Source organism: Hippoglossus stenolepis, chromosome 13, assembly GCF_022539355.2.
Source record: "Hippoglossus stenolepis isolate QCI-W04-F060 chromosome 13, HSTE1.2, whole genome shotgun sequence".
Lineage (NCBI taxonomy): Eukaryota > Metazoa > Chordata > Actinopteri > Pleuronectiformes > Pleuronectidae > Hippoglossus > Hippoglossus stenolepis.
In genome coordinates, this window is record NC_061495.1 from 21,118,446 (window position 1) to 21,144,451 (window position 26,006).

Below are 26,006 nucleotides of genomic sequence, written 5' to 3' on the forward strand. Positions count from 1 at the left end.
ACATGACATACTGACAAGGGGATGAACTAAAAGAGATGTGAGTTTGAGCTTTTTGAAAGTGTATTGTGTCTGTCTGTGCTTGTGGACACTTGACATAAGAGGTTGGACAAAAGTGGATCCAGTGGATGTCGGGGGGGTTAGAGGACTGTGGAGCGGCGCCAGGATCCAGCAGCAGAGCGCACACAGCCAACAAACCCCCGGACCTCCCGGCAGCAGCTGCTCTCATGGAGGCTGGACTCGTTTATCACCGCAGATAAAGGTTGAAGACAGAGCTTTATCTTTGAGTTGGACTCAGAGTTGTCCCGGATGGTGGATCGCGCTGTCTTCTGCGCGCACTGACGCCTCCATCGGATTTTACGCACACGTCGCTGCAGAAAAGCAACAGGGAAACCCTCCCGATGGCCTGTTCTCGTCATACCCAGAAAGCAGCAAGTGTGAAACTACCAGCGCGGTAATATTTTCGGTTTCTAAGGTAATTATTCCTCCTAGCGACGCTCTGGTGCCGACATGTTCCCCTGGCGGTGCGCCCGTGCCTCGATTTCCGCGCCAGGACTGTGGACTGTTCGCTCGCCGCTGGTTTCACACGTCTCCCTGGATTATAACAGAGGACACTGACCTCGCTCTTCGATACAGCTCACTTGTGTTTGGGGACTCGTCGTCTTTTAGGAGAGACGAGCAGAAACCTTCCTCTGTGGGGTTTGGCACCAAAAAGCGCACAGCGATGGCGCGTCCGCTCCGCGTCCTGCTGCTGCTGCTGCTGCACTTGTCGGTGCTGCAGCTGTGCCGGGCGGCAGCGGCGGGTCGGGTGCGGAAGAAGGCCTCCAGGACCCGGACCTGCACGGACCTGCCGGAGGAGATCCTGGAGCAGATGTTCGGGCGGCTCTCGGTGGGAGTGATGAGCGCCTTCCATCACGCGCTGCAGCTGGAGCCGCAGGACAAACTGAACCGGACCTGCCCGAGCACCGCGCGACCGTCCCCGGCCGAGAGCAAGACCCGCCTCCCGGTCAACCTGCTCAGCATCTCCCCCTGGGCCTACAGGTGAGAGCCGCTGGGGCAGGGAGCTGAAGGGAGCTGAAGTCAATGCAATACAAATAAAGTTATTATTATGATGATATGATATTATGATGTTTTCTATCATGTGCTGCCAATGCAAGTCAATGATGTATCTCAGTTGCAATTTATACTGTGATTAAACAATTTAATGATTTGAGACTATATTAGTTTGACAGAAAGTTTATATCTAACAATATATAAATTATAATAATAAACTTTATTGATAAAACTCAGATACAGATGGCTTTAGGCTAAAAGATAAAAAAAAATGAGGAGTTGAAAGCAAACGATAAGAAACAATAAAGAGCAGTTTGAAGCTCAGACATTGGGGCAGAAATATAAGAGTGAAAATGTTCAAAATCAAACTGTGTCTTTGCTTTTAAAAGATTTAAATGAGGATTAGAGGCCAGATGGATTTTTGTCAACGTTAGACAACATAAGGTCAGAAATATAAGAACAAGAGTCCTGAGAAGAGACATTTCAAAAAGGAAAAGGAGTCACATCTCCTCACAGACATTGTTCCAAAGAGTGGGGGCCTGAACAGAAAAGGCCTTTGGAGGAATTTTATTATGTTGATATGAGCTTGTCCTGTAATTAAGGCATTTATTAGTGTAGCAGCAGCTTAAGCAAAAACAAAAGATAATGTAATTTGTGTTTGCAGGCTCTCGTACGACTCCACCAGGTACCCCCGCTACATCCCTGAGGCCTACTGCCTGTGTAAGGGCTGCCTGATGGGAGAGGAGAGCCACCAGTTCCGCAGCACCCCGGTCTACGCTCCCACCGTCATCCTGAGGAGAACGGGCTCCTGTGTCGGAGGCCGCCATTCCTACACCGAGATCTATGTCTCTGTGGCCGTGGGCTGCACCTGTGTGCCGCTGCTGCAGAAAGAGAGGGACGCACACAGCAGCAACCAGAGCCTGGAGAGAGCAGGGCCTAAAGCCAGGAGGCCGCTCATGTCTGCAGGGAAGAAAGTGTGAAGAAAGCAGCTTCTGCACCACATCCACATCTGTGTGTTTCCTTTATCTTCCACTGTCACTACAAACCAGAATTACAGCCAACCAGAGCAATTTCAGTCTACAAATGTTTTTCTTGCATCTTGCTCATCAGTTCATCTTTGAGTCAGTCTGCAGATATAATGTTCAAGAGGCCAAAAACATGTTTTGTGAGGTCACTGTGACCTTCAATCACCAAAATCGAATCAATTCATCTTTGACTCCGTTTGTACCAAATGAGAAATTCCCTTGAGCTGTTTCTGAGATGTTGCGTTCAAAAGACCAAAATGTGTTTTAACCTTCGACCACTGAATTCGAATCAGTTCATCCATGAGTCAAACTGGATGTCTGTACCCAATTTGAATACAATCCCTCAAGGCGTTCTTGAGATATCGCGTTCACAAGAATGGGGAGAACGGACAGACATCCCGAAAACATAAAACCTCTGACCCACTGGCTGTCGCCTGCGTGGAGACATCAAAATATAAATGTAATAAATAAATGTAATGATTTTACCTGCTTCCCTAAACTTTCTTATTCGGATGATATAAGGTTTGATTTACTTCTCCTCATCCTTGATAAAACTCCTCAAATGTTTTCACATCAGAAAAGAATAAACTTTATTTCATCCACTTTCCTTCTCGACTTGATTTGGACCCAAACTTGGACTTGACCTGGACTTAAGAAGATGTGTTTTGACGACAGTTGTACAAAGACACAGCAAACTGAATCTGCACCTGATGGTCTGACTGAAGAGAAGAATCCAGGAAAGACTCTGAGATACAGAAACATGTTTCACCTCTGCTGTGAAGCTGTGCACATGCTTCTGTGTTGGTTTTCTCAGGTTTCCAGAAATTCATCAGATTCCTGCACCACAAACAAAATGATTAAATCATCATTTCGCTCCGTTGTGTTTGGGTGGAGGCAGAAACCTCAGAGTCCGAATTTTCAAACCTTCGGCCCATTTAACCAAAACTATCTGCAGGACGAGAAACCATGATCAATAAATGAGAATGTGTTTATTTGTACTGACCCTTTAAGAATGAAACACATGTTAACCTGTGGAATAAAACCGGTCTGTATTATCAGTGACCTGATCACCGCTGCCACCTACTGGTGTAAAAACACTTTTCAGTCACACACATCATTTAAGTCATTTAAACTAATATTTAAATAAATGTGTCATTTCAAAATAAAACACAATCCAGTGATTTTAGTGAAACTAAACATCTGTTGCTGATAAACTGATTTAATTTGATGAGAAAAGAAAAGTAAAGAGTGGATTTCACTGAGAAACATTTTATCATTATAAATAAATGTGATTATCTCCAAATATTTCATATTTTTATGATTAAATAACAGGATGGAACTACTAGTGGAAAAACCTTGTCCGGAATCCATTCATTACATGTTGAATAACATCATATTTGCTGTACCTTGGTTTATGATGGTGTTGGAAAAATATCCAACGTAAAAACACAAAAAATGTGTCTGAAAACTCTAATTTACTTGTTTCTACTCTTTGAAAAGTATTTTTTTGTTATTTCTATTTAGAATGTTTTTTGTGCGACTTTTCAAGGATCATTAATCAGTTGAGCAGTTGTTGGTGTTGTTTGCAGAGAGAAGAGAGTCAAAGCTACAACAAACATTTAATACTCCTTTGTTTCTCATTTGTATTTTCAGGAAACAAGAACTGGCTCAATTTTTTAATTAACGGCAGTTAATTATTTGAACCAAACATGATTTCACACAAGGTATCACAGGTGGATACAAGTTATTTTACAGGTTGTTTTCCACATATGATTATTTACCTTTTTATTTATTCATAAAATAACATTAAAATAAATTAGTTTTCAGGGTCCAAGTTGACATCTTCAATTTGCTGTTTTTCTTGAAACAGCGTCTGAAAGATATTTAATGTGAAAAAATATAAAACAGATAAAAGCAGCAAAACCTCGAAATAAGTTAACAATACAGGACATTATTAACCTAAACTAATGTCCAGTCATTTTCCATGTAAGTCAGTGGACTTTTTTACATTTTGAAGCAAGACACGTTTTTTCCTCACGAATCAAAGTTATAACTGTGAGCTTAAACCACAGCTGGAAAGTATCTGTGTGAGGTCCTCAGGAAGCAGCAGTCAACACTCAGATCACTGATCAGCTGGAGCTTCAGCTGCTCAGCAGGACAGACGGATAGTTGACGAAGCAGCGGAACTCATTGGACAAGTTTCTGTTGTGCTGCGGCAGGAAGCTGCACTTGTTTACACCCAGAAGCTCTTTGGCCAGATTCTCCATCATGGCTCCTGCACAACAGAAGAAAAATCAGGTGTTAAAAGCTGCTCATGTAACAGGAAGTGAAGCGTCGTTAATTAGTGTTTAACATGAAGGGCGTTAGTTTAAAGTTTCACTGTGTAGAATTTAGTGACATCTAGTGGTGAAGTTGCATGTTGCAGCTGAACACCCCTCACCTCACCCTCCCCTTCCAAACATGAAAGAGAACCTGTGGTAGCTTCAGTTGTCATAAAAACTCAAAAGGTGTTTAGTTTGTCCAGTCTGGGCTACTGTAAAAAACATGGCGGCCTCCGTAGAGAGGACCGCTCCTGATGTAAACATAAAGTATTTCAATATAAAGGGCCAATTCTAGGGTAAAGACAACCACAATTGGTACAACTCAGATGAAACACACTAGTGAAAATATCACTAGGATTATTTAATATTCAATATCTGCAGATAAACCCATTTCACTTAAATATTACACACTGAACCTTTAAAGTGAAGATTGTTAGTTTAAAGCTCATACGTGCAGAACTGGAAAAAGGACAAGAGAAACACAGGCCGGGGTTTTGTGACGTTCTTCCTCTCACCTGTGCACAGCAGCACTTTGCCTTTACTCAGGTACTTGATGGTTTTGGCCACTTTGCTCAGACACTCCTCGGACAGGTACGGGGGGTCGGCCAGGACCACGTCGAAGCTCTGAGGAGCCACGCTGGCCGGCAAAGACAGCGGCTGCTTGTAGTCGTAGAAGATGAAGTCGTCTCCGTAGGTGGCGAAGCGGCGGTCGTACTCCAAAACGACAGCGGCCACCCGGTCTGAGCCGTCCACCACGCCCTGCTTCAGCTTCTGGTACACACTGGGCGCGCTCACACACACGACCCTAAACACAGAGTGGGACACTTCCAACCAGAGCTGGGAGAAGTTCTAGAGCTTTCAAAACTGGAGATCTATCAGTTGGACGATAACAATCATATGACATTAGTCAGACTGGGATCAGCATTAGTTTGCTGTTACAAAACTTTTTAAATGTCTTTATTCAAATTCTATATATTAAGTTGTACTTATTTTTATTTTATATTAAAGTTTATCATTAAATTGTAAAGTATCCCCTCAATTACATTTATTTATGTGATGGTTAAGGTCAGTGTGTGTGTGTGTTTACCTGCCTCCCTCTCCTGCTTCTCGTACGACCTCCTCAGCTAATAGAGTCGCTGTTTCTTCAGTGTACCAGAACTGACTCATCCGCTGGTGGACACACACACACACACACACACACACACACACACACACACACACACACACACACACACACACACACACACACACACACGACTTGTTTTGTATACTGTCTCAGACCGATAATAAGAAGAAGAAGACACCTAATAAACCTCCTTGAAGGACAAACAGCGGGATACATCATCCATACATTGATAAATTGAAGTACAAGTATAATCTTGTTTTAATAGAATATGATCAATTAAAACATAGATAATATAAAACATAATTAGACTTTTTCGTTGTGAAGTTAATATAACCTCTCACTCACACACACACACGTGTTCAGTGTGAGAGTAGTTGGTTCGTGTGTGAGCTCACCCAGTCCTCCTCCACCTCCCCCACACTGAACTGCTCTGACAGACACTTGATATAATCCGTTCTGGACTCCTTGTAAAACTCCTGCAGGGCCGCCAGAGAGTCAGCTGACAGGGCGGGGGGGCCATCTTCATCACTGTCAGTCATGGCTGAGGAGGAGGAAGAGGAGGAGGAGGCTGAGGAGGATGAAGAGGAGGAGATCAGCTGTGCTTCAGGGATGAAGAATGAATGATCATTGATCACGTTTGACTGATTCATAAGGAAACTAACTGAGTCACGTGTCCTCGTGTCGTCATTAACATGTAAAAACAATCATTCAAAATATTTTACTCGAGTAAAAACACAAAAGTCTGAGCATCAAAATAACTACATATACAATTACTCCTGATGCTGAAGATTAACACATTTATCCTGATATATAGTACTTTAATTACTGATGCGTTCACGTGCACATGTACATCGTAGTAATCTGAGCTACTTTCAAACTACGAACAGCTGTTTTGTTTGCGAACGACGCTTTGAAGCTAAAGTGGACAAACCGGTTCAGAGCCTCGGACGGAACCACGTGAGGAGTCGCAGGAGGATGACGTCACGGCAGAAAGTATGGCCGCCGCGGAGGGACAAAAACCTTAAACGTGAAATAAATGTGAAATAAAACATTTATCTCCTTCAACCTGATTTCACATATCTTAGTTATAACTATTATGATCTATAGTATTCATGTACTGTCTTTTATTTCTACTATTACAGTGCTTGCCTTTCCATTAATAAGTTTGTTGTGATCTTTATTTTGTATATAATTTGCATCTGATTCATCTTCAGATTTATCTGGGGTTAGTGTTAGATATCTAGATCCTTCACAAATTAATTTACAGTTCATCACGTTCAAATTTTAGCTAGTGTAAAAAAACATCATAATAAACTCTTATGAAAGGAAAACAAAACTGAAACACATCAAATTGACAATTGTTAAAACTGTCACTATTTTTCTTTACTGAGTTTTTTCTCTTTTTTTCTTTACAGTACTTAAAACCTGGACTCTGATGAATGGAATAGAAAATTATTTAAATGACTTAAACAGTGACTGGAGAAAAAAAAAAGGCAGAAATAAATAAGTTTAAAAAACACAAAAAATTGTTCAGTCAATCCTGACTTTTAGTATTTTATATCTTACATTATTTATTAAAACAAGACAGTTTTCTCCACCTTTGTTAATTTAGAAGAGTTATTTTCATCGTTAGGACATTTCAATTCAGCCCAGAGTGGTGCATATCTCTGAGACCAAGACCCTACAGTCCCATTCAATTCGATGGAGCCAAACTTCACACACTCGATGTCAGTCCCTTAAACGTGTCGGCGTTTTTCATCAAGAGCCATAAATCTGAAAATGAGGAACGACCTCCCTCGCAATGTTAGACAAAGTTATACATTTAATTCCAGCATTCTCGCCAATATGCACTAAAACTTAATGTGTTCTTTCCTGAAACAGACTGCGTCCTCCCACAAAGTTTAGTGGAAATCTGTCCAGTAGATTGTGTTATCTTGCTAACAAACAAAAAGACGGGGTGAAATAATAACACTCTTGGTGGATGTAATTAATATTTGGAAAAATGCAGATGTTACAGAGTGTAACTGTACTTATTAAATTGTCTTTTCGGGCTAGTTGCTCAGTGCAGGATGTGGCTACAAAAACCTCTGAAGCTTTAAAAAAAAAAAAAAATCATATTATTAACAATTTATTTATTTATTATTAAAGTAGATAAAAGACATTACAAACAGACACGACACATGTTAAAGGAAAATGCAGAGGCAGGAACATTTTATACAATAAGTTTATGTACACTTTTACACTTCATTAACAAAACAGCCATTCTACAACAACCAGGATTGGAACGAGGAGGAATCTGTGTCCAACATGATGCTCTGAGTGGCTCTGCTCCTTTTTATTTGGTTTCTTATTGCTGTCCTTAAACAGTCTCTGCTTCAATCCAGTGTGTGCTGAAGAGTGATACGGTGGATGTGCTGCTGTAGGAAAAAAACTTTACCACTGAAATGAATCTGCTAAACTCTAGAGGCTCCATCCGTCTCGCGGGCCTTCGTCTGTCCGGAGGGAGGGAGGAGGGGCTGCAACCTAATTCTACGATCCAAAATATCAAACTGCAAAAAGGTCAAACAGAGACGGTCGCTCCCTCTTTAGATGAATTCATACAATGTCGAACTCGTACAACTTTTCCAGCCGTCTGCTGGCATATAAAAACATCTCGGTCTGTTTTTCTTTTTCGTCTTTGAACGAAAATTTCTTGTGGTTTCTGGTCTGAAAACATATTATATATATATATATATATATATATATGTACATCCTTTAGTCAAATGCAAATATGATTTTGGTTTTCTGTAATCGCCAACAAACGCACGCCCTCCTGTGCTCCGTGGTTCAGTGAGCCCAGGCTGGGCCATACCTTTGTTGTCATGGCAACACTTATTGTGTGTGTGTCTGTTGTGTGCACGTGTGTGTGTGTGTGCTTTTGTGTGTGTGTGTGATTTTGTGTGTGTGTGAGTGTATGTATGTGCGCGCATCCGCTGTGTTTTTTTTAGCGAATGACAGGCACAGCTGACATTTGTTGTCAGTTGACATGTGACATGATCCACACACACACACACGCGCGCAGAACAATCAACAAAACAAAGGCACTCTGGGAAGGATTGGGGCGAAGTGTGTGTGTGTGTGTGTGTGTGTATGCATATGTGTGTGTGTGTGTTTGGTAAAGTGGGAACTGTTTAAATGAAGTGGGTCCACAAAGCCCCTCTACCTTCATCTACGAAACCTCACACTGGAAAAATCTTCTTCACTTTTCAATAACAGCAAACTGTTTGACCCTTGATGAGACTGTGTGTGTGTGTGTGTGTGTGTGTGTGTGTGTGTGTGTGTGTGTGTGTGTGTGTATTCTGTAGACCTCCAGGCACATGAGGAGGTGTGGGGGTGGGGGTGGACCCTGTCAACATCAGCCTCTGCTCTGTCTCTCGTGGTCATGATACTCAGCGCTCTGTCGCTTCAGACCAACAGGGCGTGATCCTCCGACTGAGTCTGTCTGCTCTGCAGTTTGTCTCTATGGTAACCACATCATCATCATCATCATCATCATCATCATCATGAAATTTGTCAATCATGCTGGTGGGGGTGGTGCAAGACAGGATGGTGGCTGTGGGGTGAAAATAAAAAAAGGAATCCAAGGAGGTGAAAACCCGGTCGACATTCAGGCATGAGATGGATTCCCCAGCAGGCGCAGAGACAACAAGGTCCTCAGAGCTGTCTCTTTTACCCATAGTTCATAGGGATGAAAGGGGGCGTGAGGGGGGAGGTTTGCTTTTCAAAAATGACGATTCGAGGCAGAGGCGGTTTCCAGTGGTTATTTGACGCAGAGCAGGCCGCCAACGTTGGCCACAAACTCCTCCAGGCTCTTAAGGAAGGCAACCTTCTGCTTTCGGTCCATGGTGGGCGGCGTGCTGCTCGCCGTCAGCGTGTTGAAGGCGTCGGCCAGCCGCTGGTAGATGACGGCATCTCTTTGAGAGGAGAGCAGCGTCTCCACCAGCTCCAAGTACTCCGCCTGACGGAGGAGAGCAACAATACATCAGATCAGGGTCAAAGAAAAGACTGGAGATTTAGTGAGCGGACAAAAACTTTCGATTTAATTTCATTGACTGAAGTAACAAGAACTTGAAAACCAATGATGTCTGAGGAAACAGTGTTGTCACTGTAATCTTTATTATTTGGGATTAAAATAATCTTATGATCACAAACCATGTGATCATGAATATCTTTGCTAAATCACCTCATTATAAATGACCTAGTTCAGCCTTTTTGTGCTAACATTTCTTGCTAGTTATTGCTGATGTACACAAATATGATTTAACCTTACTGGTTTAGCTAAAGTTCAAATTTCAATTTATCAAAAGTGTTTAGGGCTGAGATAAAGGATAAATGTGTCGTTAGTTATTATATTCATTGTTGATTTATTTGGTGATTATTTTCTCATCCATCGATTTCTCATCCATTTGCTCATTTAAAAAAAAACAAAAAAACAATCAAGATATTTAGCCTATTCTTTTTTATTAGAAAAAGTAAAGTGACAAATCCTCACAACTAAGAAGCTGATATTTTAGTTGTGTTTTTGTTTAGTATCGTTTTAAATTTCGGAATAAAAATGTATAACTATATAAAATATTCTTAATTTTCTGCATTTTAATCTGTTTTCACTACAACGGAGAAAAAGCTGGATTTTATGTGGAAAGAAAGAGGATAACAAAATGAAACTAAAAGAATTGGACATTTATCTGCAGGCTGTGTATATATGGGATGATCTTGAATTATACATCTACTCAGATACTCAATATAATTAATGGAATGTCAGAGTGGAGCTGTGCTTGTGCCGATCAGGCACCAGAGGGCGCCTGGTGTTACTTTCACAAAACTTTCTTCTTCTGGTGTTTTGAGCAGCTCAGGCTTCACTTTTTATTGTTGTTTAATATTCACACTTAACACTTGAATGTCGGAGGCAGAATTCTCAACAGACAACAACAATCAGCACCAATAACAAACAACTCAAATGTACTAACATATCTGCAGAAAGAATTTACCAACAACAACATGACGGTGGGTTTCAGTCCGAGTTAATTCTATATTTGACCACTTTATAAATGAGACCCCTGCTTAAGGAAACTGCACTTTGCTGAACAGACCACGGTAAAGAAACTGTTCAATCATCTTAAAAGCTTTAAGTTACTCTACAGGAGCCAACAAATCGAACAGACACCAATTATCTTTCTACAAACAGAAAAGCTTGTTTCATGTTTATTTCTTATTTCATCATCCACAGATTAAAATCACTGGAGTATCCTGAAAGTTCATTAGTTAGTCACTCACCTGGTGCAGGCACACGAGTGTGTAAAGAGCTTCTCCTGCCGCCACCGTCATCTCTGTGTTGTGCTTTTGCAAAACCAGCATGTCAAACACCAACTGAAGAAAACAAAGTTCAATTAATTGATTTTACAGTTCAACAGCCCGTTACCTGCTGCAACTCTAGCTTTTTAAAACAGCTCAACATTTTGGCAAATGTGTTTTTTGCTTCCTGAGAGCTTTTCTTGTTCAACAAATATGAAGCCACAGTCAGAAAATTAGCTGTCAACACAAAAATAATCCACGTACCAGCACCTTTAAATGAAAAAATAGAGCATTTGTTTGATGCAAATAAAAACCAGTATAAAACTGACATGTTGGAAAGAAAAGTGTACGATAAGGTCAGGAATCTGATACTTTAAGAAGAGAGCACATCAGTGAATTTTTTTTGTCCTTTCTGAAGTTATTTAGATTTATTTGTTTAAACTTAATTGACAGACAGACGGACAGACAGACAGACAGACAGACAGACAGACAGACAGACAGACGGACGTGTGGTTACCTTAAGGAAGTGACGGGTGGCAATGAAGAGAGGCGTGTCCTTCTCCTGGTTTTTGGCACACTGTTCAGCCAGAGGAGACAAAGCCTCCAAACACAGCTGACTGATTTCTGAACTCATCCTGAAGAGCAACATTAAGGAGAAGAAACTACAAAACAAAAAATGTTATCATTTGAGAAGTTCTGAAGCTTCACCAGGCGTCTTGTTGACTCCAGATTAGAGCAGGAGACCAATGGGAACACGAGCGACCAGTTTAAAATAACATTGTAAATTAATATCAGGATGTGATTCTCTTCTTTGCTGTAAAACCACTTTGAGATTTGGAGCAATAAAAATGTCTTAATATCTTGATCCAATATGAAAAGAGGCTTCTTGGACTCTTCATGAGTTAATGCTGCAACAGTATCTGACTTTCAGAGGAAACCTAAGCAATATTTTTTAAATAGCTAACTTCACTTCAAATATGATACATATTGGAAATTGGAGAAGGATAAGTGCGAGTCTGGAAAAGCATTATGAATTTCTGAGGCTTATTATTCCGTCATGAATATTGAATAACAACTGGAGCACAGATCGTTAAAGGATACGCAGTCATTCCGAGCTCCAGCGAGAACATGAGGCTCTTGAAGAGGTCTTCAGGCAGCTGTGGAATCTTTTCTGGGAAGATCTCACAGATGAAGGTGATGAGCTTGTAATACTGGTTACACAGAGACGGGAACTGCAAAACAACAAGGAGGACTCAGTTAAACACACGGAGGAAATGTCAAACCTTGGGTTAAAGGAAATCCATGTTGTGTAGTTTTACCTTGAGCAGGTCCTGAGACATGAGCGGAAGAACAATGTTGACGCCGTAAAGAACCACATCTGCTGCCGATACCGTGCGGCTGGAGGCTGGTGTTCCCTGGTCTTGGTTCCGAAACACCTCGTCTAAAAGAACAGCAAAAAAGTTCAATCTCAAGTGAATGAAAACCCCCAAAAATCATCTACTCCCGTTGATAGAAGACAGAAAACATTGAGATGACCCACCTGTGTCGCTGAAGTCAATGAACTCTTTGGACAGCAGGTTGGTGAGCAGCTCCATGATGAGCAGCAGGTCCTGATACTGGTCCTCCTCTGCCGCGGCATCGTTTCGTTTCCGACTCTGGTTATTTTTGGAGTAGACTTGCAGTAACGTCAGACACGCCTCGTACAGCTTCATGGACTTGGTCTGAGCGAGGAGAGGAGGACACGTAGCGTCACAGATTATGTCTCGCACAGTTAAATGAACCTAAAACTTAAAGATCTACATTAAATATCGCTTATTACAAAACCTTTATTTGAACCTAAATAAATACAATTTAAATAAATGCTGAAATTGTTAGAAAACTATTGCTAATTTACACATCCAGCAGCTACAGAGAAACAGCATCAATCATCTGCAGTCATGCATAAAGTTGATGAATATAATAAACTGTCAAATATCAAAGCAGCAGAGGGAAATCAAGTACCACACACACATCCTGCACTCAGGCTACAACAATAAAGCATGTTTTCATTCAAACACCGCTGCCTAGTTAAAGTCTTAGATTTCCAGTCTACAGTTTATAATACAAACTTCTGTCATCTGTAAACTCAGCTGAAAATATTCAAATTAGGTCACTTGAGTCATTTTTAGGGTGGAACGGTGGTGCAGTGGTTAGCACTGTCATTTAACAGGCTCTGGGTTTGAACCTGACGGCCACCCAGGGGTCTTTCTGCGTGGAGTTTGCATGTTTTCCCCTCGTCTGTGTGTTTTTTTTTTTATCTGGTTACTGTGTGTGTGTGCGTGGACGTACATTAATGATGCTTCACTCACCTCTCCCAGGTAGCAGATCTGCTTGTGAGCCACTTCCACAAAAACCTCAATAATGAGGTTGATTGTCTCGGGCGTGTTGCTGTAAACCTGCACAAGAGAAGTCTCATTAGTAATTTTAGTCGTGTAAACATAGTTCTAGTTTTGTTTCTCGTCTTTTGCGTTTTACACTTCATGTTGAATCAGTTCAGTCTTTGTGAATTGATTTAACTGGCGTTACGCTGGTACGCTGAGTTAGCGCCGTTCTCTGAACTACACAGGAACAATAACGTTCCTTTTCACAGACTTGGATTCATCCTCGCGCGCTGCTCTTACCTCCATGAGGCCAATGCAGCTGGACAGGAAGTCCATGAGGAAGGAGAAGAGCGAGGCAACGTTGTCGATCTGCGTCGCCTCTGCGATGCCGCACAGCGCCTCTAACGTGGCGACGATTTCCTGTTTGACGGCTTCTTCCTGGCTGATCTGAGCGAAGTTCTCCTGGTTAATGAGGTTGAGGAAACGCTGCTGAAGAGGGTGAAGCACCTGGATGGAGAGATACCGGGAGGTCATCGGTTAATTTAGGAATTAATGAATCAAATGTTAGGAAGGTGAGATCAGAAGGGACAGACTGTATAGCATCAATCAGTTATTTATGTCCCACACATTTTGAATGCAAAAATTCAAGTAATTTCATATCTTTTAAAAGGTTGGGTCGTTTTTTCTTTGTTGATCCAAGATCAAACCAAATGGCAATTGGAAGATTGAATATAAGGGGTTTAGTTTTTATTCAGAGATGATTCATTTATGATGTGTCTTTTTCATTTATCTTATTTTGCAGCTTATTAACTAATATAATTAAATTAAGACTATTTTCTGTTTTCAATTACTGTGCTCTAATAAGATCTTCTTTTAAAATTAAAAAGATAAAAATCTTTTTTGAGAAAATAGAATTACCGCACTGAGGTTGTATGCCTCCTCTTTCATGAGGCCACCAGGACCTGTGACCACCCAAATCTTAACAGTTCATCTTGAGTCCAAGTGAACGCTGGTACCAAATTTGAAGAAATTCCTTCAAAGCCTTCTACAGATATTGTGTTAACAACATGGGAAAGACCTGAAAACATAACACCTCTGGTCTTGGAGGAATACAAATAAAAACTATACTTTGGCACACCATTTTAAAGCAGTGTTCCTTAGTATTTATTTTTAATAAGTGGCCTTTTATTGTTTGATAGGAACAGTTAAAAAAAAAAAGGAAAAGTTCATGTCAATGAGTATCTTGTGTATTTGGTCAGTTCTGGGTGCATGTAAGAGAAAGAGCAGTGAAATAAAGATGTAACAAAGGGGCGTCTGACTTCTCCACCTCCTCCTCCTCCTCCGACAGAGTCGAGCTGAGCAGAGCAGCTGTATGTTTCAACAGCTGCTGTCTAACTCATACAACCCCCCCATAATTGGTCTGGAGTCATTGTGGCTTTGCACCACCATTTACTACTGTCCGCCTATTAAAACAGAGGCCAGTGGGATCAGGACGAGGATCATGTTATACACACGAGAGAAAGACGGGACGGGGGAATATTAATGAACGTATCCATCACTCGTAATCCGTGTGTCTGACAGTGAGTCTGTGGGGATCTGCAGCTCTGAACTGGACTTACTCACCTTAGTGTCTTTTAAAGTCAGACATCATAACTCTGGTGAAAGTATTCTTTGTGTTTTCATTATATTTGGTACCAGTTCACCAGGTGAAGATACGTGTTATGGCTGCAGGAGATTTCCCATTCACTAAAAGTAAGTAAGACACAAAGAAAAACAGTACTTGATTGATCGATTCAGCTCTTATTATTTACCTCAGCCCAGTATTGCTGTTTGGTGTCAGAGTCCATGTGAGCAAAGCCTCCGAGGACCAGCGCCTTCATCAGTGTCCTCTGCACAGAGCTGGACAGCAGGTGGAGGGGCGGACTGCGACTGGCAAACTGCTTCGCCAGGTTCCACCAGCTCTCACACTGCACCACAATGTTCGCCCTAATGACAGAGAGATATTTGGCTTAATAACATAAAAACACATTCAAGTAGATGGAACCACATGATTTTAGCATTTCTTTCCTTCACAACTATTGTTTGTCCTCACCTCTCCCTCTTCTCCACCAGCGTCACCAGCAGCTCCACGGTGTCATTGGCCAGCTCAGCCTCTGCGCTCCACACCGACAGATTGTTGATCACCTTCTCCAGAAGATATCCCACAATCCACTGGGCCCCTTCTGTATCTGCACCGAATGCTGTGCTCAGGGGGACACTGATCTGAGGAGAGAGAGGGAGGGGGGAAAAGGGGAGACAGATGTGAGAGACACAACCGGTTTATTGCTTTTATGAGGTAAAGAATATACCATGGTTGACGTTTGCCCTGAGAAGCCTGAGTGACCAGGTGTCTGGGTCACATATAGGGGGCTAGGGGGCAACAGTGGGTCAGGAAGCTTCATACCTGCTCATATAGTTTCTCATCCACCAGCAGGTACGTCTTGGCCCAGCGTCGGAGGAACCACATGATGTCTTTTCCCATCTGTGGACTCAGCAGCTCCGTCAGGCTCGCTCTGGTCGCCCTAGATTCAACCTCTGACGTCCGCAGCACCGCTGACAGTAACCTGAGACAGAAGAATATAACAGTGAGAGGAGCTGGATTTAAAGGCCATGTAGTCAGGCAAGTTAGCATGAATGAGCAGGTGCTCGTCATTTAGGTTACTTTAATAAATATTATTATTATATAATAGTATTATTGATTTTACAATGTTGTTTGTGGGCTGTTTTGTATTTTTTTTGCTGTTGAATTATGTTGTTTTGTGCTGAATCCTGTCTATTTTATTTTGAGCTTGACATATTGTAAAGGACCATCTAGGAAGGGGAATCGCAAATTAGCCTCGCCTATAAATGATGTGGAATCTGGCATCGGGTCATGTCTTCCACTGACAAGCCAAATGTGTCTTCTGGTCCTTCATGTGCCGCGAAAACAGATCCGACCCACTGAGGACTCTACAAGACCTCTGAAGTTGCCCTGTGGTATCTGGAACCAACATGCCACCGTTTTACATTCAAGTCCTGTAAGCGGAGGTGGAGCTGCTGCAATGTTTCAACACGTTGTCCCCCAATACACCGTCTCTGGTTCATGGTTTGTCCCTCCTCAGACTTGTGTCGGTTCGTACCGACCACTTAAAACACCTGGCGAGTCTCGTTTTGGAGATGCTCTGACCCAGTGTCTTGTCAATACACAATAAAAAGGGCATGAGAACACAGGGAATGTTTGGACGAGAAGGTCAAAGGAAGAAATTTAGACCGAAACGGACTAGATGATACAAACCACGTCATAACAAGACAAAGGGCACATCAGAGAGACACTAAGACATACATCATGATGCAAAGATTAAAGAGTAAAGCTCAATTTATAGTGTATGTGTCTGCAAGAGATGAATCATCTGCTCATGCATTTTTGGCTCGTCCGATGATGTCCAAGGAAAACTAAGTACCTGCTGACAAACGTGTCATCGTGTCTGACGTGTCCAATTTTAGACTGTGTTAGCACCTTCAGCAGGCAGATTACATCCAAGTTTGAACATTAAACTAACAAGTTCACCACTTGATAAAATATCATTAAAGATGGATAAAGATACAAATCTCAATGAAAAAAGGGGGTAAAAAGAATAAAGAAAAATACCCATGCAAGGATTTAAGACAACAGTTATGTCATGATAATCAGCAGTCTCTTTAATATTTGTGTCCATTTCTACGATATCTGGAGAGCCACACCATGTTTTTTTATGGTATGTTGATGATTTATGTACAGGATTCATTAAATGATTTGAAATCTGGAGAAACTTCAGCTGTGAGCTCAAGAGAAAATGAATAGGAGTTGGTCCAAAACAAAGATGCCTAGTTGGTTGTGCGATGACACTTTGGCTTTATTCAAAACAACGGAGTTGCACTGCAAGGAGTCTCTTACGCACATGTGTAATTAATATATGATAGTAACAAATTCTATTTTAAATTAATAAAGTCATTCACCCTACAACAAATGAATCAAAGTGTAATAGAAAGTCATCACTTTGCTGCCCACCCACGCACCCCCCCCCCAGACATACACTATATAAAGGGACAGAGATACAGAGGGCTTAAAGCAGCTTATGGTTCCGCCCCCCTCAGTGCACAGTTTCACATTGTTTGCAGAAAACAAAACCACGTTGACATTTACGGAGCCGGGGTCGCTCGCTCGCTATCAGGGAACCTGATGCCATCATCCGCTCATCTCCGCAATCCTCTGTCAATGCTGTCATCCCCTTTACACACACACACACACACACACACAACCACACGCACACACAACTGAACAATCTACAAAAAAAACATGCTCAATGACCTTCAACAGACAATATCACTGGCTGCTGTGACTGTCTATTGTCGTCACTGATTATCCACGCACGCACACAAACGCACGCACACACACACACGCACACACACCATTTAAACAAACAAGCATCATGTGCATCTGCCAACAGCTCTGAACCGCACAAGGTTTTCTGACACCACAGCCACATTCTGTCGGGATCTCACAATTAGCTGTTGTTAAAAAACAAACCATCTCCGATAACAGGAACTAGAGACAAGCTTTCCTTCCCAAGGTCCATTTCATTATCTGCTGGTGTATTTTTAGGGCCATCATTTTGTTCTGATGTTCAACAACCACACAGACCGAAATCTATTGTGTGAGACACTGATTTCTGAAGCCACCACAGCAGGAAGAGACCACATAGCCAGAAGAGAGGTTGTGATAATAAACTGACATTTCTGCTCATAGGATGACTGCTGGTTGAAAATTAGTTTTCAGAGTCGTACATCTGAGGCCCTGGAGAAGTAATCGTTCAATAATTTGTATTGATCAACAACTCCTACTGCCCTGCAGACACATTGTCATTTTGAGCTGTGGTGCAGCAGAGAAGCAGCTTCAATGTGCAGCTCAACCTGGCATCTGATCTTTTCCCTGTGTATGGACTTAAATGGCAGTTAGTTGGGTGGCTGCTGCAACAAACAATTATTTTTTATTACTGATTAATATCCTCCTTTTTTTTTTTCATTAAATATTTATCCTGGACCCAAAACAAAATCCTAGAGCCTAAGGGGCTAGAGAAAGTTTTCTCATCCAGAGTCAAGTGTATTACAACTCATCCTGAGACCAGAGTTTAACTGGCTGAACATTCACATGGTGCCTGAGTGTGAATGTGAAGGGACTTACGCCGGGTTCACACAGGACGCGGAAGCGCAGCGCCACGGCGCGCTGCGCCAAGGAAAGCCAGGCGCCTCCTTTCCGCCCCCGTTACTCAATTGTGCCGTTCACATAGGCTGCGATGCGCCGCGCAGCGCCAAGGGCGCCTCGCGCCCTGCACCGATGGTTTCGGCGTCGAGTCTATTTTTTCCGCTTGCCGCGAGCGTATAGCGCCAGGAAGCACACTGAAAAATGATTTTAAACGATATATAAATTACATATTTTATATGACATAAATTATCAAATATGCATTCCCATACTTTGTATTCCCCTTCTGTTGTCCTGGAGTTTTAATTTTCACAATTTTCACAATCACATAATTAAATGTCCCCCTCTGCCCATCCACTACAAGCACACAAGCAGACAGACAGAGAGAGAAAGAGAGGGGTGGGGGGCTATGAAGACCATCATCATTTACCCCCGAACCCCGACATTCAACGGGTACAACAACAAGCGGAGAAAGCAGAATCGCGGGCTGACCGGCGCGGAGAAATGCGCGTCCTGTGTGAACCGCCAGGCGGCTGCGCGCTTGAGAATGGCGCGGCGCGCCGTGGCGCTGCGCTTCCGCGTCCTGTGTGAACCCGGCGTAACACACCTTCAGTTTTATGGGACAATAACTGACAATACTAGGAAGAGAAAGCAGCCTCGGACAGGGACTATTCTGGGACAGTTTTACGGGAAGTCTGACTGGTTTAGTGAAATGAAGTGTCACAACATCCAAGGACTTGTAATAAAAAGAAGAGCCATCACATAGAATAAAACAATCTATCTGCCTGCAGTTTGTCAGCCTTTGACACAACAGAGACGGTGCTCAGTCCAACATTCGTCTCACCTGATGACGGAGTCTGTGCGGTTGCAGCCTGGTATGGATGTAGCCTTCTCCCCCGGCGAGCCCAGGATCTGCAGCGTTGTGTTGATGTCGACCTCTGTTGAGTGTTTGATGGAGAACTCCATCACCTCTGAGGGGATCAACGGAGTTTCACCTTGAGGGTCGTCTGCTAACAGATACCCTGCAGAGTGCACAGACAGATACAGACACCATGTTTTACTGCATGTTCACTTCTGTTGGCAACTGAGCAACTTAATGTTCCCTCAGTTTAAGTGTTTTTCTCAACTATATACCCTAAAAATTATGCACAAAAAAAATAAAGATTTCAGCTGTAAAGGTGTCTCCTGATGGCAGAATGTTCCTCCCAGTTGAAGTGGTAAATCAGTGGAGAGAAATCAACAGTGCTGCTTTAACAATGCTGATTCAGACAATATTTAATTAACGCAAAGTCACTGAACCGGGTGGAGTTCAGTTCTTCTGTCTTGTTCGCAAATAAACTCAGTTAGGTGGAATAAGCTGCACTGGAAAAGTCATTTACAAACTCTATAAACAGCCATAGTCTAGTGTATTAAAATTTCACAAGGCATTTCATTAACTACGACTGTATGATGGTTCCACGTCAAGTTTAAATACATGTGTTGATGGGAAAATAGAGGAAAAGTGTACAATTATTCACTTTTTAAAAATTGTAGATGGCTATTACTGACACAAAGTTGCTTATTCTGTAAATGTGTTATATGTGTACATACTAAAAAATATGTATTTTTAATATATACATTTAAAATATTCTGTACTTAACAGCCTAAACACAAGATGCCACTTATATCATAAATGTCAAATCTAATCTATGCGTCAGGCGTGATGAAATAAACCAACAATTCTGAGTGAGCAGATTGGAACGTAATAAGAAAAGAAACATTACTGAGGAAATAATTATGTCTTCCTCGAAAACGAATATCTTCACACAACATTCCAGGAAATTTGCTGCGAGATCAGATAAACCCAAAAGACAAACAAAAACAATGTTTTGTCCTGACGCTGACCTGAGACCAGTATGATCCAGTGGATGTCCTCGTAGAGGTCGTCCAGGTATTTGCGGTCCATTGATCCAGGGTCAGACGTCGCCATGAGGTGCTGCTGTGTCCTCTGGAGTTGACCGTGAAGCCGTGTCACCCGGTCCTCCAACAGGCTGCAAGGCGTCAACACAAAAAAAGTCAATGACAACTCCATAGACTAAGATCAAGAATTTAATAAAGAGTTGTATATGAAGCACCTCATAAGGTGTTAAACATTTACTTTGTTAGCAGGGGGATACAGTGGTCAGCAGCTACACGTCCCAGCATGCCGATGCTGGACAGCTGGTCTGAGAACAGCTCCCTGTCATCTTCCTGCAGCTCATTGATCTCCTCCTCATCATGAGACGATAGGCCATTCACTGACTGAGGGTGGGGGGGGTTGGGGGTGTTATGAATTGCAAAGAGAAGAGAAAAAGTTAGTCAACCAGTCATGAGGATAGAGAATAAACGCAGCTATGTTGATTCCGCTAAAAGACTGGAGCAGGTTCAGGATCATACAGACCTCTCTTCTCTCCTTAAACTTTTGTACTTCTCACAGCAACTACAGTTTGTACAATTAAGAAATGTAGGAAACATAGTTGTAAAAGCATAAACTTTTATCTAGAGAGTCGCACCAGGTTGCGTGTGCCGTCAGGAGCAGCCAGGTGACACTGGATATACGAGTTGAAGACCTGGATCGCCGGCTGCACGAAGCAACCGCGAGGAAAATGCTCCTCGTCCTGGACGAGCGTGAGCCAGGACTCCAGCAGCTTGTCGTAGGCCTCCATGTAAACCATGTCGTCCTTATCCAGCTGAGGGAAGAAAGAGCGAGCACATGGACGTCAGCAATACAATGTCAACCTTTTCTTTAGTAGACTTTTCACAGGTTTGGGTGATGTAATGTTTAGAGGCCTAGGATTTAACCAATATTTATCTGATTAGAAAACCTGCCGATATTTTGTTAGACGATTATATATATATATATATATATATATCTCATTTAGCTATAATACATATAAATAAATATGAAAATAAATTATAAACAATACTCCCATTATGATTTCCCAAAACCCAAAGTGCCGCTTTCAAATGTCTTGTCTTGCCATCTAATCATCAACAGTTGCTGATTACTTTTCTTTGGATCAACTAAAATCTATTTTATATATCTTTCTCAGCTAAGAATATTATTTTTCAAAAGGCATATCCTGAATTTACTTATGGTGACAGGCTGTTTTAGTCTTGTATCTCTTACTATTATTATTTATGTATTTCTGTCCGCTGTATTGTTTTTTTGTTGTGTATTTTAACCATTTGTTTTCTTATTGTGCAGCACTTTGTGTCTACAAATAAAGTTATTTTCTTTGTATATATCAAAAGCAATATCTCAGATCTGGTTCCACATTGAGGATGATCCGGGGGTTATTACTCACCACCTCCTCCAGGGCGGCGCTGCGTCCAAACGAGCAGGTGAGCAGAGTGAGGCAGTTGATGAAGGAGGTGAAGAGATCGCTGGGCAGTGCTGTTAAAATACTTCTAGGGAACATGGTGATGAGATTGGAGATGATATTGGAGATGCCCACTGCCTCCGAGTCCTCGATCTCAATCCTGGGAATGCAGATAATAAAACGAGATCTAAAGATAAGATCTAAAAGATCATACAAACTGCTAGTGATGCTTTTAGGGAGAAAAAATAAAAACACAGTGATGACGTGAGGTTTAAATCCTTCTGCCACTGGCATTTAAATTCAGCTGTAAAAATCTATTTCACTCTCGAGAAAAAAAGGTTGAGAATATTCAAACTCCCTCTTTTCCATTTTTAGTCCAAACCCGTGCTCTGGCCTGAGAAAGGATTTTTTCCACTCTCCCGGGTGAGGCAGAGGCTAAACCAGGGTCACTTTCCAGTTTACGCGCTGGTGACTGCGGCTTGGACACGGGCATGAAAATTGATCCTTAACCAAAACTCGTGGGCAACTTGACCCCTGAACGCTTTTCCACAGCTGCATCTGAGGTTATATTTATGGTATTTCTGCCTCATAGTGCAACACACACACTAAGACACGGGAGAATGAATGACTGTTATTATACTTCTGATCTTAAAGTGACTTATCAAATCGTTCCATGAAAAATGAAGTGACAGATTAGAACACGCCAAAAATTCATTTTCTTCTTTCTACATTTTAAAACCAGACATGAAAGTGACTTGTAATCTGAATTCAACATCATCTGGACAAATCTAACCACAGAGCCTGACAATCAATGTGAAGAGACAGTGAAGAGCCACAGGAAGAAGTGAGGTAGCCATGTTTAAAAAATAATTACAGGCTCACAGTTAAAACAGAGCACTTTGTCAGGTATCAAATTCCGGTTAACAAGGATCAGGTCCCTATAGCTGGAGTTTGCCTCAAACATATGGAGAACGGAGCAGGATATTGTCTGGGTCAGACGTGTACAAAAACAAGAATATTGCCATGAAACATGGCCAGGTACATTGCTATTTTGAAGCAGCAGAAATTATTTTAAATGAGCATTACCAAGATAGAAACATGCACCTAAACCCAAAAGACAGCTGTATAAAATTAAGACACTTGGTTCAAACCCTTTGAACCATGCTTCCAGTGCAGCGACCATTCTTGTTCTGCTGTAACAAATGTGGATTTGGACATGGCCGAAATGCACTTGGTTGATGCCCTTTAGATTATTTGCGAGAGTTAAGATACATGAGTTTTTTCTCCCCACAGTCACCAAAGTGCTTGCTCATTGTAGGAACTGTTGGGTTTCTCTATAACTTGTCTCACTTCAGATTTATATTTTTCTTTATAACACATTTTTAGCCTAGGTAGTTTAAACTTAGTGATACTGATATTTAAGGTTCAAAAATATGTGATGATAATATTAAGCACATAAAAACAAATATTTAGGATGCCCAAATTTTTGTTTTTAATTTGAAAAAGACCCCAAAAACTGTTTTCAGACAGTAAATACTGATACATACAATCTTCAACTTGACATATATAAAGTCTGTTCACTCAGCCGATGCATTTCCTGCCAGCCAGTCACAGCGTCTGCCTCAAAAGATTTTCTGCATTTTTGCTTATCTAATAAATCGTCTTTAACCTCAACAGAAACCAACATCTTCTCTCTCATTTTTGTCTTTTTCTTAAGTAGCCTCTGCTGTACTAAAATAGTACAAATCATAATCCTGACTTTGTATTCGAACTGACACACCTCTCCACAGTCAGAGAGAGAGGAACGCTGTGAGAGAGGCCTCGCTAACCCCTATCAGATGGAGTTAAATTGTGAGCAGAACTGTTCAATCACTGTAGATCGGCCATCCCTCTCCGCATGGTTTTCCGATGAGGCAATTGGAAAAAAGTTCCAAGAATAGGTGATTACAGGCAGAGCAGGAGCGGAGGGAAGAGAGAGGGAGTGAGAGGCATGAGAGAAAAGAGAGTGAGAGAAAGAGAGACCCCTACTCGCTGAATCACGTGGTCCAGCAGCAAGCTGGTGTGCACGCTGAAATGTGTCTCAGTTATTTATACATGTGTGGCCCCTTAATTCAGATCAGAAACACGCCGACTACACACACACCCACTTAAGAACATAAACTACTTCTACTGGCACTAGATAATCATCTGTCTCTCATATTCACACACATACACTTCCCATGAACACTATTTCTGACTGATATCTAAACAGACAGCTCTTTTCTTCCAAAGGACTTTTAAGAGTAATAAAGTACAGTATAAACGTGTCTGTAGCATTGAATGTCAGGTCAGACATTTGCTCCTGTTAATTGATTATTTGCTCCATCAGCTTCTGATATAAATCATGATTGAGCTATTTTTTATTTATATATAAATATAAAGTAAGATGTTGATGACGTTTTCAGGAACCTTTCCTGCCCCCTAGTAAACTGTCCGGAAAATGCCGGAGTTAGCCCATGTGAGAATATAGCAGGAAAATGTCCTGAAAATGTCCAGTGATTTTGATGACCTTTCTAACATACAACGGATGTGAAACTGGAAGAATAGAAATATCTGAGGATGAAAAAGAGCAGCCATACATATAAATGAAGAAGTTATCTATTTGTAAAGACGACCAGAATTAATTAACACGTCATGTCCTGTCTCGTTCATGCTCCACCCCTCGTCTGAATGTCCCAGACATTTTCCTGTTGTTGTGAACAAACCGGACGGACACAATCTCCTGCTGTCTTCTTCGTATGTCAAAGACAAACTCTGGAAAATGACCCAATCTTGCGGACATCTTCTGAAGTTCATGTCTTAAAGTGGAGTTACAGAACTGTCGTGTTTAAGTTAATATGGTGAAGTTGTAAACAAATCAATAATTTGGAGTCATGTTTATGTTCATTTCTTTTGGCTCCGATTTGGGTCTCTCAATGAAACATCTGGCTTTTTAGCTGCCAAATACCCCACCCTGTTCACCATCGAATCGCTTACAGTGTCTGTACGCTGTCTGGTGCTGAGCAGGTGTTGTGCACTAGGTTTTAAGGAAAGAAACATCTGCAGCAGCTGAAAATGACACTTTGAGCGCAGATAGAGTGAACAAAAACTTTCAAAGGTGCGAGCAGAAAGCTTAACAACGAGTGGAAATTCACTTTAAGAACTGGAGAGCTGAGAGGTGCTGCAGATTCAGGGGATTATTACCTGTAGGGTTCATCATTATGAGCTGCACATCAAAAAGATATCAGATATGGCGCTTTAAATGAAAGAAAGTTATTAATTCTCACAGTAATAAAAGTAATTTATTGTCGAGTTTATTACTAGGGGGAAAACAAAATGACCAAGGATATATCTTGAAATAAAAATTGAAATCGCTTTGACATTGGTACAAAAAGTCAGCATTAGTGTCGACACCCAGCCCTTATTAAAAAAAACTATAAATTCAGTAGAGTGCCCACACTGAGGGGCAGTTTAAAAAGATGCTCTAAGGAGGACAGAGAGGTTGCAGAGAAGTTTAAACGTTGGGTCATTTAATGGTTTAGGGGCCACTGTGGCAAATCATTTATACAGGTGGAAAATCCATGACAGGTTTTTATGGCTGAGCAATACAAATTGAAAATGTATATGAAGAGCAACTGGACGTCAGGGGAGGATGATAAAATAAGACTAATGTGTTCTGCTCTTGTTAAAGGACTTGCAGCTGCACTTTGAATTAACTCTTCAGCCCTGAAACCTTTTTTTAAAACTGTAACAGAAAGTGAAATCATTCTTTATTTGTTTTCTGAGTTTCTGACGGAGGGTTACTTTTAGTTTGCATGACACCAGTTTCTCATTTACTTCCATTGTTAGGCTGAGGGGCTTTATCCTCACTGAGCTGGAAAATAATGATGACATGATCAGGCTGCCAGAATCTTTAAGAATGACAGGGATATATAACAATAGAAGTTAGGAAAAAGTCAGATTTTGGTATATTTGTCACTTAGATTGTTGAGAGTTATGTGTTTATAAATAATCTCAAAACACTTCTCAGTGGCTACATTACATCTAAATATTAGCATCTTTAGTTGTGGATGAGAAGTTTCGTTTTTATAGCGGTTACTCTGTAAAAAAGAAAAGTCTAATTAGGAATCAGGCTTGAATTAATAAAAGGGGAATAATTAAAAAGCAGATGCAAGGT

General features: G+C 41.5%; 3 protein-coding genes across 7 annotated transcripts in view; 1 reads left to right on the plus strand and 2 right to left on the minus strand.

The window, feature by feature from the left end:
• The first annotated feature begins 118 nt into the window (after window positions 1-118).
• il17d (interleukin 17d) lies at window positions 119-3,133 on the plus strand. Its single transcript, XM_035174876.2, has 2 exons — window positions 119-1,038; window positions 1,715-3,133. The coding sequence occupies exons 1-2, from the start codon at window positions 722-724 to the stop codon at window positions 2,028-2,030; spliced, it is 633 nt and encodes a 210-aa protein (XP_035030767.2). The 5' UTR covers window positions 119-721; the 3' UTR covers window positions 2,031-3,133.
• Window positions 3,134-3,681: 548 nt separating this feature from the next.
• eef1akmt1 (EEF1A lysine methyltransferase 1) lies at window positions 3,682-6,508 on the minus strand. Of its 4 annotated transcripts, none has more exons than XM_035175628.2 (5): window positions 6,454-6,508; window positions 5,918-6,090; window positions 5,484-5,566; window positions 4,912-5,201; window positions 3,682-4,350 (listed from the first exon to the last, which is right to left on the minus strand). In XM_035175628.2, the coding sequence occupies exons 2-5, from the start codon at window positions 6,059-6,061 to the stop codon at window positions 4,217-4,219; spliced, it is 651 nt and encodes a 216-aa protein (XP_035031519.1). In that variant the 5' UTR covers window positions 6,062-6,090; window positions 6,454-6,508; the 3' UTR covers window positions 3,682-4,216. The 4 variants fall into 4 exon arrangements, with proteins under 4 accessions (XP_035031519.1, XP_035031521.1, XP_035031523.1 ...); XM_035175630.2 differs by lacking the exon at window positions 6,454-6,508 and adding an exon at window positions 6,349-6,444; XM_035175632.2 differs by lacking the exon at window positions 6,454-6,508 and adding an exon at window positions 6,408-6,432.
• Window positions 6,509-7,732: 1,224 nt separating this feature from the next.
• xpo4 (exportin 4) overlaps window positions 7,733-26,006 on the minus strand; it is a 48,840-nt gene continuing 30,566 nt past the window's right edge. Inside the window, exons 9-25 of one of the 2 annotated variants that reach the window (XR_007034782.1) lie at window positions 21,797-21,971; window positions 21,002-21,178; window positions 20,608-20,750; window positions 20,355-20,500; window positions 19,315-19,492; window positions 15,657-15,816; window positions 15,306-15,475; window positions 15,025-15,199; window positions 13,514-13,720; window positions 13,202-13,288; window positions 12,394-12,574; window positions 12,173-12,294; window positions 11,955-12,085; window positions 11,371-11,488; window positions 10,836-10,928; window positions 8,803-9,519; window positions 8,422-8,436 (exon numbers count right to left, since the gene is read on the minus strand). Coding sequence is in view for 1 of the 2 variants with exons in the window: in XM_035174440.2 (XP_035030331.1) it covers window positions 9,322-9,519; window positions 10,836-10,928; window positions 11,371-11,488; window positions 11,955-12,085; window positions 12,173-12,294; window positions 12,394-12,574; window positions 13,202-13,288; window positions 13,514-13,720; window positions 15,025-15,199; window positions 15,306-15,475; window positions 15,657-15,816; window positions 19,315-19,492; window positions 20,355-20,500; window positions 20,608-20,750; window positions 21,002-21,178; window positions 21,797-21,971 (2,461 nt within the window). In the remaining variant the exon portion in view is untranslated. Of the gene's footprint in view, window positions 9,520-10,835; window positions 10,929-11,370; window positions 11,489-11,954; window positions 12,086-12,172; window positions 12,295-12,393; window positions 12,575-13,201; window positions 13,289-13,513; window positions 13,721-15,024; window positions 15,200-15,305; window positions 15,476-15,656; window positions 15,817-19,314; window positions 19,493-20,354; window positions 20,501-20,607; window positions 20,751-21,001; window positions 21,179-21,796; window positions 21,972-26,006 lie in introns of both variants that reach the window. The other variant, XM_035174440.2, reaches the window with a different exon arrangement.

What these genes read in the sequence shown, in the direction of transcription:
- il17d (XM_035174876.2), top strand. Translation starts at nt 722, where the DNA reads ATGGCGCGTCCGCTCCGCGTCCTGCTGCTGCTGCTGCTGCACTTGTCG. An exon ending in ATCTCCCCCTGGGCCTACAG is followed by an intron (nt 1,039 to 1,714) that starts GTGAGAGCCGCT and finishes TTGTGTTTGCAG; the next exon opens with GCTCTCGTACGACTCCACCA.
- eef1akmt1 (XM_035175628.2), bottom strand. Translation starts at nt 6,061, where the DNA reads ATGACTGACAGTGATGAAGATGGCCCCCCCGCCCTGTCAGCTGACTCT. An exon ending in GAAGCAGGAGAGGGAGGCAG is followed by an intron (nt 5,202 to 5,483) that starts GTAAACACACAC and finishes CTCTGTGTTTAG; the next exon opens with GGTCGTGTGTGTGAGCGCGC. An exon ending in CAAAGTGCTGCTGTGCACAG is followed by an intron (nt 4,351 to 4,911) that starts GTGAGAGGAAGA and finishes TCTGTTGTGCAG; the next exon opens with GAGCCATGATGGAGAATCTG.